This window comes from Mustela nivalis (assembly GCF_964662115.1).
Source record: "Mustela nivalis genome assembly, chromosome: 1".
Lineage (NCBI taxonomy): Eukaryota > Metazoa > Chordata > Mammalia > Carnivora > Mustelidae > Mustela > Mustela nivalis.
The window spans coordinates 144,718,767-144,731,299 of record NC_139020.1 but is presented as its reverse complement, the minus strand read 5'-3'; the positions used below and the strand labels follow the sequence as shown (position 1 = coordinate 144,731,299).

The 12,533-nt window shown below is 46.7% G+C and overlaps 1 protein-coding gene across 1 annotated transcript in view; it reads right to left on the bottom strand.

The window, feature by feature from the left end:
* The window catches only part of GPD1L (glycerol-3-phosphate dehydrogenase 1 like), a 62,208-nt gene extending 53,994 nt beyond the window's left edge, over positions 1-8,214 (bottom strand). The window contains exon 1 of the mRNA XM_082724240.1: positions 7,930-8,214. Coding sequence (XP_082580366.1) covers positions 7,930-7,976 — 47 coding nt within the window. The 5' untranslated portion in view covers positions 7,977-8,214. The remainder of the gene's footprint in view (positions 1-7,929) is intronic.
* Positions 8,215-12,533: the final 4,319 nt, after the last annotated feature.

Below are 12,533 nucleotides of genomic sequence, written 5' to 3'. Positions count from 1 at the left end.
ACTGAAATATAACTGACATATAACATTGTGTACACAAGTTTAAGATGTACACCCTATTGATTTGATACATTTACATGCCTCAGTATGATTACATCCACACACATTACTTTCAGTATCTTACCGATGTTAACTAGATGTTTCACTAGATGTTTCATGGCTCGCCAACCCTTCGAGGCAGATTTTATTATCATTATCATTTTATATATATTATATGTACTAAGTATATTATAATATCCATCTAATACCCTCATTTTTTTAAGAGGCAGAGAAAGAAAAAGGAGGGGGGCAAAGGGACAGAGAGGGATAGAGTTGTTGTTTTTTTTAAGGAGGGAGAGAAAGAGAAGGGGGAGCAACAGGAGAGGAAGGAGAAAGAGAGAGAGAATCTTAAGCAGGCTCCAAGCCCAGCATGGAGCCTGATAGGAGGGAGGCTTGATCTCACTACCCCGAGCTCATCACCTGAGCTGAAATCAAGAGTCAGAAGTTGAATCAACTTACCAGGTGCCTCTATTATCTCCATTTTTTACGTGAAGAACCTGAAGCCCAGAGAGCACAGAGGTGGTTGGTGGAAGATAGAGTCACACCCCGCCTGTATGTCTTCAACACTCTGCTCTCCCTTCATGTGTCCCAGCTGGAGGGACACTCACCTGCTGGAGGTCCTAACCTCCAGCTTGATATACCTCCACACCCCAGCCCCCCCTTGGCATTCCCATCCAGCCAGCCACCAACCCGATGGAATTCTGGCGGTCCATAGTCCTCCTCCACAGAACGCAGAACCTTTCTGGGCCAGAAGGAACCCAAGAGAAGTGACTCCTTCTTTTTATGGAGTAGACAAGTCCCAGTGAGGGAAATCAGCAAGGGTTCAGCCAGATTTTCTACATTCCAAGCCCCAATCTCTTCCAGCGCTCATCCGACTACGGAACCAAGGGAAGAGGGTGGTCAATTCTGTTTTAAATAACATCTATTTTTTTACTCAAACAAGAAATACAAGAATGATGAAAAGACAATTATGAATAATCTCACCACCCAGGGAGAACCGCTGTTAGCATTTTATGTAATTCTTTGCGTTAAAGGGCTTTTAAAGTACAATCAAATGCCAAAGTCTTAGATGCAAATGTGAAAAATGAAGTATTTTAAATACAGATTCCACTCAGTGAATGTTTATTTGATCTTTGGATGGGGAAGCTTCCTCAGCTTAAAATCAAAGGAAGAAACCACAGAGGGGGAAAAGATCAATGTGTACAACTTCACAGAGAAAAGGATGGGGAGAAGTTGAAAAAAGCCTTTCCACCTATCAGAATTCAAAGGGCAGAAGACAAAGCTGGTGATAGAATGTTACATCTAACAAAAAACAGGATGCAAAACTGTACATGCCACATTAACATGCAATTAATAAAAGACATATACCACCTCCCACCCCTTAGGATGGTAACTACAGGGAAAAAACAAACAAAATGAAAAACCCAAACAAAACTGGAAAATAATGAGTGTCAGTGAGGCTGTGCAGAAATTGGACCCCTTGGGCATTGCTGGAGGGCATAGAACATGGTGCAGCTGTCATGGAAAGCAATACGGTGGATGGCCAAAAAAACTAAATTTAGAATTACCGTAGGATCTGACGATTCCACTTCAGGGTATGGACCCTCAAGAAGGGAAAGCAGGGACTCAGATCAGTCAGAGCAGCATTACAGAAGTCGCCCCTTGTCTTCCTTTTCCGGTTGCCATGTTTTCCCTTATCACTACCCCTCCCCCTCAAATGCCATGTCCCAACCCCTCTGCCAGTCACCTCACTTCACCTCATGATGTGGGCAGCTGATTATCTCACATCATCACAAGAAAGGGGAGTATAGTACAATTAGGTATTTTCAGAGTGATGGAGCATACTGCCGTAACCTTTAAGATAGCATATTGTTACAACTGTTCTTAGTTGTTATTCATCTTTTAGTGTGCTTAATCAAACTTTATCACATGTATGTATGTCTAGGAAAAAACACAGTATAAGGTTTCCCATACTATCCGAAATTACAGGCATCCACTGGGCGTTCTGGAATGTATCCCCAGTGGGCAAGGAGGACCATTGTATTCACAACAGACAAAAGGTGGAAGAAACCCAAGTGTCCACTGAAGGATGAATAAACAAAATGTACTATATAAACACAATGAAATATTATTCAGCCTTAAAAGGGAAGGACATTCTGACACAAGCTAGCTACACCGTGGATGAACCTTGAGGACATTATGCAAGTCAAGTGAGCCAGCTACAAGACAAATACTGTGACTCTACTCATAGGAGGTACTTTTATGTGCTCTCTCTTGTTATGGGAATCCAGCCACCAAATGGAGAAGTCCAACTAGCCTGCAGACTAACGTGACACACACACACAGTCCTCTCAGGTCACTCCTCTCAGCCTGGCAGAAGCCTGCCCACTGCCAGACACACAGAAGATGTGGTCTAGGGCCAGGAGTCCAGCCAACCCATTACCGGACCTCAGCCTTATGAGTGAGCCCAGGCTAGACCAGTAGAAGATCCTCCCAGCTTTGTTCAGACTGCTCATCCCCAGAATCATGAACTAGTAAGTGACTACTGTTTAAGGCCAGTAAGTTTTGGTATCACTAAGCATGGAGGTGAGGGATGAAGGGAAGAGAAGGGAGACCTGGCTGGTGTGGACCCCCAAAACAACTTTCCACCAGCAACCATTGAGACCTAGAGACATTACTTGGCTTGCCACAGAGAAGACGGAGCAGACATGAGACTTCTCTAGCCTATGGGGTGTCTTAGAATAGAGTGGGCTCACCCAGGCAGCACAGAGATTAAGGGGTGGAAGTTGGACTGAGATTTTTCACTTAGATATAAGCTTTTTCTAACAATTAATCTGCTAGATTAATTTTAGGAAGATCAGTTGCTTTAAAAATAGTGATCATCTGCCATGTGTAGAGGAGGGACGCCTGTTCCAGAGGGAAGTGACAATTTTCAAGACATTTCCATGTGATCTTTTTCTCTCTCTCTTTTTAAGGATTTTATGTAATTTCTACGCCCAATATAGGGCTTGAACTCACAAATCAAGATCGAGAGTCACATGTTCCACCAACTGAGCAAGCCAGGCACCCCTCAATCTGATTTTTCTTAAGGAAAATATTGTTATACTAAACTTTTGTTGGGAGGGTAAGACACAAGATATTCAAATATTTCTGTGATGATAAGATTTGTCCGCAGGTCTAAGTATGCTTCTCAATGAAAATGACCAAGAATTTATAGAAACAAGGCCCTTGGAGATAGAAGAATCTGGGCTTCCACGCCAAGGATTAACCATGGACCTTGAAAAGTTTTCTCTCCAACTCCCTCTTGTCATGCAAATTGGGATGAACAATAGTACTGCCACAGGCATGTTAGGAGGCTTCAATGAAGTAATGCACATACCTGACACTCAAAAAAAAAAAAAAAAAAAAAAAAAGACACCCTTCCCCCTCTCCCCCAGGGAAGGAGGACAGGTTAGAGAATGATAATGACAGTGATGAAAGGCTCAAGAACTGGGAGCTGCTGACTCACCCCTACAAAAGCAGCCATGGTTGTTATACAGATCTTCCTCAGCTTATGATGGGGTTATATCCCATATGATCCATCATTAAGTTTCTAATATCCTAAAATGCATTTAGTTCCCCTCACCTCCTGAACACTGTAGCTTAGCCTGGCTTTACTGCAACTTGCCCAGTACACTTACATAAGCCTACAGTCACGCAAAATCATTGGACACAAAGCCTATTTCACATCCAGGTGTTGATGGGCTCAGGTAATTGACTGAACGTTGCACTGAAGTGACCAATACTGGCGGTCCCTGTACCACCTGTTCGCCCCCGTGATCGGTGTCTGACCGGATGCTTCAGCCCCAGCCGGGCATCAGGACAGAGGATCCACTGCATAGCCCCCAGCCCAGAAGAGGAGCCTGATTCACAATTCAGATTATGGTTCACACTCTCACCATCATTTTCTGCACCATCATAAAGTCGAAAAGGTGTACACTGAACCACTATAAAGTTGGGGACCTTCTGTACTGAACAGAGGGCAGAGGTGATGGAAAGAGGCACAAGTATCAGGGCTTCTTCTGGGTTTTAGTTGTACAAACTCACTCTGGTTCACATGGGACTCTGGATCCTTTCCCAGTTCAGCTCCCACCCAACCCTATCATTCAGTTCTCCCTCCAGCTCCCAAAGCAGTGACACCTGCAGCCACAGAAGGGATTATTTCTGAATCTCTTCCTGACCGCAGAGGAACTCATTTACAGGGGCTCAGGATGCTTCTGAGCACTGCCTGTGGGTATGTTGCAAGCAGTACCATGGAATCTGAGGAGCACAAAAGGGTGACAGAGCTAAGTGCTGCAATGCTGCGTTCAGAGCAAAAGCAAAAGATGATGGGAGTCACCCACATCCAGCTCCGGGCATCAGTGTCAAGTAGGCCACAGCTCTCCCTACCCATCCGTACTGCTGTGGGGTGATGGTGAAAACGGGGGCCAGAGAGAAACAACGCCACCAACTCCTCCAGCTGCCTATCAGTTATACTCTTTCACCTTCTCTCCCTCCTATGTCTCTGCTCTTGGTCAGACTCCAGCTGGATCCATTTGGTGACTTAAAGACCGTGCTGGTCAAGGTTGATCAAATAAATACAATAGCAGTAGCTGATGTCTACTGAGTGCTGGTCACTCTGTACTCTCCCCAACACATGTCATTTCATCCTAACCAAAATCCGAGACAGCAGGTACCAGTATCATAACCAATGATTCTTGAAGGAGCAGTTTGCTCAAGGCCTTATGAAACAGAGGACCAGGACTGAAACCCAAACAGTGGGATCCCCCAGCCCCTCCTGCACCACCCCGCCTCCAAACGCATTCCAGGGCTTGGACATATGCTCCCTACCACAGGGGTTTGGCTGTACACACAGCCCTGAGGCTTCAGTGCTAGAACTGGATCTTGCCCTGTGTCTGGGTCATTTTCCCAAAGTTTGGGTAATGAAACTTTGTTTCATATCTGGAGGAACTTCGGAAGATTTATTTTTTTTTTTCTTGTTTTCCTGAGTTCCCAGGGCCATGAAAAGCCAGGCAGGCCAGGAAGCATCTCCCTGCACCCCAGGAGGGGGCAGCATCGTGGGACTCGGCAGGATGCATGAGGGCCCCCTCTTGGCCTCTTCTCTGACTTGTCCATAGGAAAGGAAGTGCCAAAGGGCATGACAAGGGCATGACAATTTGACTTTAACCCCCATGTCATTCCAGGCTGAAACTCCTGGCCAGGTCAGCTAGATTCATTATCTATACTGCAAATATTAAGCATTTACGTGGGGGAGGGCACTCAAATGAGAGCACAAGGCCACCTTTTTGTTTTCAGTTTAGATACGACAATACCTTTATTGACACAGCCACGCTCAGCTACTTCAGAGTCTCAAGATTAAACATTGCTTAAGCAACTTCACATTCTTGATTGAATGAAGGACCAAATCTGGAAGGGCAGGTTCATCTCTAGACAGTATTTCAAAATTAGCAGAAGGCCAATGTCCTGTAAGGACAAATTTGTCCCACCTTCAGGGAGTATGAGTCAGCAAGTGTAGCCTCAGTAGTCATTCTGATGCAGGTAGTCTCTGATCCACATTTTAAGCAACACTAAAAGTTAGCATCTAACTAACCTTGTGACAGGTATTTCCTTCCACTTTCCTTTTCTTCTGAAGCTATCTTCCATTTCATCTCAGCCCTGAAGGTAAATTCCTTATAGGCAGGGATTCTGTATCATTGTGCCTAGATTGGGGAAATGACTGCTGACCAGAGCTGAACATCCCCCAAGCCCTAGGAAGCCTCTCCATGCTGTTTTCATTTCCCAAACTTCTGAAATCTCTCCGGGAAGGTCGTGATCCTCTCTCTAGGACTTGAGTGCGAGCAACAATGTTCCTGTCTGCTCCCATAATTAATGGAGCTGGGCAGACAGCCCAAACCATCAGGATGGCACATTTCTCAATTGCTGGGCTCTAAGGTCATTAGCCAAGCTCTACTCCATTTCCTTGGGCTGGAGTGGACCAAGAAAACCCAGTCAAGTACATCAGAGTGAAGCCATGGGAAGGCAGCCAAATCCCACTGGGGGGCGGGCAGGAGTTTACTTCACTACTCCTGCTCCTGGCCTAAATCCAGCATGGCAACACCGTGCTCCTCTGCACCTTGCAAATTAGGAAAAGGCTCTGTCATCTATGGGTCTGTGTCCCCTTACAGAAGAGAAAACTAATGTTAAAAAAAACACGTGCTACAGGAGTACTTTTCCAGTCCCATGGCCAAAAGTAATCTCATTCAAGTGACCTTGGGATCAAAATTGGCAAAGCCAACCTGAAGTCCACATGAAGCTTTGCAGCAGAGGTACCAACTTCACTATATGTGTAGAATGTTCTGTGGCTGACCAAGAAGAGAAGTTTACAGAAAAGTACATAATATTCTAGTATTTGCAGGGCAGAGAGGAAAAGCAATATATGTAAGCATTGGAATTCCTTCAGAAAGGCCAGAAGAAACTAATTACTGGTTTTCCTCCAGGAGATACCCTGTGCAGCAAGTGTGAGTGTCAGGTATTTCATTGCTTTATGGAAAGGGGGGCGGTATCTTCTGGTTTTTAAATGTGATTATCTAATCGAATTACCTTTTTTTTTTTAAGATCAATTTTCAAACATTCATTTTAATTTTTATTTAGCAATATGCCAGGCCCTAGTGTAGTTGGTTGTTCTTAAGAACTGGATAGAGAGGAGTGGAACAGGTAATGAGGTAAATCATTACCTTGCCTGCTGGGGGTGGGGGTGTGGTACAGGGAGAGGCCAGTGGCCTTGCTGGGATGGAAAAGTGGAGAGCCAGGTAAGATTTAAACAGATGAAGATTTCCTCCAGGAACTTTTTGGGCTATGTCAAAGAGTAAGACAAAGTAAGACAAGTCATTAGGCCCATTCCTAGTGGGGCAGCTCTCCACGAAGCCTGAACTGTGATTAGTGTCCAGCCACAGAAAAACACAAGCTAAAAGAACACAACTCTGAACTATTCTATACCAATCCTTCGGATGTGCGAAAAAAGTGCACAACAATGGGGAAATGACCGAAAATATCAGAGGCTATTATTATATTCCACTTCCTCCCGCCCACCTGGCCCCACTTTCCTCTACACTCACCCAACTCACCAGAGTAGCAAAGTTTGATAAAGGGCACTAAAAGGGCTGACATTTACAAAGTGCTCAGAAGAGCGCCTGTCACAAAGCGCTTGTATAAACGTCCGAAGTCAAATAAAGCCCAGCGGAGACGCAAAGCCTCGCAACAGCTCTCCAGAGAATTCCCAACGCCCCTGGACTACTCCGTGAGTCGGGCCTGTTGGAACTTGGATTTTCTTATCTACATAATCTTCCTACGATACAGGACTATCAGAGGTGGTGGGCGAAACCCGCACTTGGAAGGACAGCACCGGTCCCGTACACCACCTGGGTGGCAAGAGCCCTTTAGCCCTTCTTTGCTTCGGTTTCCCCAATACCGAAACGACGGCAAAAATGCTCGAGTCTCCACCGATTCCTAGACCCAGGAGATCCGCCCAGAACCGAGAACGCTCTTAGAATGGTGCGCAAAACACCCGGGCGTGGCGAGCAGGTGGCCTCCGTGCGCCCGCCGCGCGGTGAGAGCGCAGACAGGTGCCCGCGGACGCGCAGTACCCTCTCGCCTTGCTGCCCTCCGCGGGCACGCGGGCCCAGGGCCTCCCGGGCTAGTGTCTCGGCGCGGCCTCCCCGGGTGCGCGGTGCCCAGCCCAGCCGCGAGGCCACCCGCCCCGCCTCCCTGCGCGCGGTGCCCGGTGCCCACGCTGCGGAGGGGACGCGCGGCCCTAGCCCGCCCGGGAGAGGGGCTTCCTGGAGGCGGAGCCCGCGCCGCCGGCCCGCCGCCGCTCACCAGTTCCCCGAGCCCACGATGCACACTTTCAGCGGCGCCGCTGCCATGGCCAGGATGGAACGCACCAGCCCGACCCGTGCCTCCCCAGCCGGCAGCCTGCCTGCCTCCGCGCGCACGACTTTGCCCACAGAGGCTCGCGGGGGCCCCGCCCCTCCCGCCTCTCCGCCAATGGCCGCGACCACCGCCGCCCGGGCGCCCCGGGCCGCAGCTGACAGCCCGGGAGGACCCGCCCCGCCACTCCCGAAAACCACTGCGCACGCCTGAGCCTGGCTGGTCCCCGGGCCCGGCTCCTGCGCCGACCCGCCCCAGCCTGAGGCATGCCGGGACTTGTAGTCCCCGCCCCCGCCACCCCCGCCGCCGCGCGCCCCTGAATAGCTGCTGCGGCCGCGCCACGTGCACCCGCGGGTGGCTGTGCAACTGCTCTCTCTTAGCGCCTGCGGCTGCACCGCTGTCCCCGCGGAACAGGCCTGCTCCGGCTCGTCATGTTGTCCACTCCCACTAGCACCGTTCTCCCCACGCGGGAAGAGTTGCCACACTGCAGTCTGGAGCCGAGAGGAGTCGACTCGACTTGGACCGAAGCTCAAAGTACCCGCACCTGCCTCATTTGTGGAAACAGGAGACAGTCTGGCACCCCTTGAACCTCGTGGTGAATTTGTGTTTTCCGAGGCATTCTGGACAGTACCTGAGCTTCGGGGTGGACACTTTTCTTTTCGAGTCAGTCAAGAGAGAGACCTGGACGTCAGCGGCATCGCACTACTTCCCCTCTCCGCCCTCCTTGCCTCCTCGGTGTCTTTGTCCAGGGCGCCTGGAGAGTTTGTGGTGCGGACACTAGAGACTGTGCTTCTCCTTCCTGACAAATAGAACATTATTTATTCATTCTGAGTGTCACTTTCCACCAGGCACCGTGCTAGACACCATGGGAAGAGGACAAAGTGGCCTAGGACTATGGCTTACAAATTCTGCTGCATGTGAGTGCCCCAGCACCATCCTGGATCATCAGTCTCCTGGGGACACAAACTTCAGTTTTTTTAAGTTCAGGAGGTGATTGCCAAAGGCAGTTGAAGTTGAGCACCAAAAAGCTACAACTGCAGTGGTGACTGGCCAAAGATCCCTAGGAAAATACTAGGCCTATTAGTCTGATGTTCAGAGGATTAACAGTTATTTTAGTTTTCATCTTTACATTGTAGGAAAGATTTATCCATTATACTTAAGCTAAATGCTTAAAGGAGTGAATGAGACAGATTTTCTATATTCCTTCACTGATGATTTGCTCTCACTTCTTTGCACTAATGGGAAGACATCTAGGCAGGAAGATGATGTGAAAGATGGGCTTTTCAAGCTTTATTAGTTTTTTCTTGCTAGGAAATTTTTTTTTTTAAGATTTTATTTATTTGAGAGAGTGAGAGAGCGTGAGAGTGAGGTGAGGGGCAGAGGGAGAAGTAGAGTCCCTACTGAGCAGGAAGCCTGATGCGGACTTGATCCTGGGATAATGATCTGAGCTTAAGGCAGAAGCTTAACTGAGTAAGCCATCCAGATACCCAGAAAATTTTTTTCTTAGAAAATGAGGTTGTCAGGGGGCCCCTGGATGGCTCAGTGGGTTAAGCCTCTGCCTTCAGCTCGGGTCATGATCTTGGGGTTCTGGGATCGAACCACGCATCGCATCGGGCTTTCTGCTCCGCAGGAAGCCTGCTTACCCCCCCCTCTCTGCCTGCCTCTCTGCCTACTTGTGATCTCTGTCAAATAAATAAATAAAATCTTTTTTAAAAATGAGGTTGTCAGATTAAATAATGAATTTATGGACTTAGGGAGTATCTGAGTATTGCAAAGATTTATCCCAAGTGATACAGTTTTTGTCTTTGCCTGAAAGTTTTGTACCTCATCTGGAAATTCCTGATCTTGTGTAACAAGGACACCTGCATGGTAATGAGCTGTCAGCGATTCTGTGGTCATGCCCCACAAAGCATTATCACACAGTGTTTACTGATCACCCAATATGCACAACACGTTGTGCCAGAGCATAAGTTATCAATTCTTTTATAGATTGGTTACAAGGATTAAGACAAAAACAACGTAGGTGAAACCCATGAACATAATGTTGAGAGAACAAAGCAAAGTGGAAGAGATGGCATGCAGTATAATTCCTTGTCAGTTACTACAGAAACAAGCAAAATTAAATATATCAATAGGGATACACCCACATGGAATAAAACTGTGAAGGGAAACAGGGAAAGATAAACAAAAAGCAGGATTGTGGTTATGGTGGAGGGGACGGTTGGTTATTCTTTGTAACATTTGCCTGTATTATAAACATGTTTTAATATATATGTAATGAAAATCATAGGAGCGAAGAGAAGGGACAGTACAGAAGGACTGAGGAAAGCCAATTTTGAGGGAGCTGGTCTTCTGACCTGCTTCTGGTCATCTAAGATGGCAGTGCTGACATTGTTGGCCTTCTTTGTGTCACTTTCCCTAACAGGAGGGAGAAGCCTAGAAGGCTGGAGTTAGCCAGTCTCATTGGACCAGGGCCAACACTTCGAGGACCTGGAGAAGCCATAGTTTGTATATGATTTTGTACAGGAACGCACGTGATGTGTCTGAGAACATGACTAGGGTACACAGGTATCATGGTAAAAACTGGCTGCACAGCTAGAAGCCAGGCAGACTTTGGAAACAGCCCAGAAAAGTCCTTAGCTAGGTCACTGAGTTCATGAAATATACACTTTTTTTTTCTGCATTACAGGAGGTAATGGCAACAGTATTGCCAAACTTCTATATGTAACTAGACTCTCCTTTAGCTCCAGGTAACATTTTCCCCAGCTCTGATAAGCCCTTCCCACCAACGTCCTACCCTCCCGCAGGCCTTTCTGACGTCCACCACCTGCCAGGTCCCACAGCCAAAGCCAATGCTGCTCGCTGTGTGGCAGCCGCCTCCCACTTGTGGGTAGCAAAATCTGCTCTGGTTATCACTTGTTGCATAACAAATCGCCCCCAAATTTAAATTTAAAACAACCACGTTCAATTATTTAGCTCCAGAATCAACAGCTTAGGCCAGTCCTAGAGAGGAGGGGTCCCCCGAGCACGGAGAACGTTCCACAGGGCTGGGGGATCAACTTCCAAGATGTCCCATTCATAGGGCTGGCTAGTTGGTGATGACTGCTGGCTGCGAGCCTCAGCTGTGGGCTGCAGTCTGGAAGGCCTCAGTCTTCTCTATGTGGGCCTCTCCAGAAGCAGCTTCCCCATTGTCTGGTTCCACCAGCAAGCATCCCAAGAGAAACGAAATGGAAATCACTGGTTTCTTAAGATCTGAACCCCCCAAATTATCACAGCATCACTTCTGTCATGATCTTTTGGTCAAGACAACACAGGATCCAAATTCTAAGGGGAAGGGATACATAATGAATTCTTACAGTTAAGCCAGATTTTAAAATGTTATTAAAATCGTAAGAGAAAATATCATTTATGGTATTGTATGTATATTTATTGAAAAAAATCCATGTATAAGTGGACCTGCTCGGTTCCAACCCATGCATTTTTTTTTCAATAAATACAATACAGTACTATAAATGTATTTCCTCTTCCTTATGATTTTCTTTTTTTTTTTAAGATTTTATTTATCTGACAGAGATCACAAGTAGGCAGAGAGAGAGAGGGGGAAGCAGGCTCCCTGCTGAGCAGAGAGCCTGATGCGGGCTTGATCCCAGGACCCTGGGATCATGACCCGAGCTGAAGGCTGAGGCTTTAACCCACTGAGCCACCCAGGTGTCCCCCTTGTGATTTTCTTAGTAACACTTTCCTTTACTTTGTTGTAAGAATACAGTATATAATACGTATTTAATACAAAATATGTTAATTGACTGTTTATGTTATCAGTAAGGCTTCCTGTTTATGTTATATACAGTATATAATACATATTTAATACAAAATGTGTTAATTGACTGTTTATGTTATCAGTAAGGCTTCTAGTCAAAAGCCTTGGAGGGAGTCAAAAGTTAAATAAGAATTTTCAATTATGGGGGTGGTTAGTACCTGCAACACCTGCCTTGTTCACAGGCCAAGTGCATATATTCATATTACAAGTGAGGAAATTGAGGTACAGACTCAAAAAGAAGGACTTTGTAAATGTCCTATGGGGAATCAGGGCCAGGCTTTTTGGATTCTATATCTTATACTCATCCGATTATGCATTCATTCAACACATATTTACTGAGCACCTACTATGTTCCAGTCACTGTGCTAGGTCCCAGGGATTAAATATTAAACAAGAAAGTCAACATCCCTTCCCACTTTTTTTAAAATTTGAATTTTATTTTATTTATTATATTTTTTAAATTTTTATTCTTTAAAAAAGATTTTTTTTTATTTGAGAGAGGGACGCAGAGTGAACATGATCAGGGAGAAGGGGCAGAAGGAGAAGCAGACTCCCCACTGAGCAGGGAGCCTGCCACAGGACTCCATCCCAGGACCCTGGCATCATGACCTGAGCTGAAGGCAGACTCTTAACCAGCTGAGTCACCTAGGTGCCCTTGGGTCCTTTCCCTCTTAGATGCTTAAACTTAAAAGGAGTGGTGCTGGGTGGCTCAGTATTTAAGCATCTGCCTTTGCCT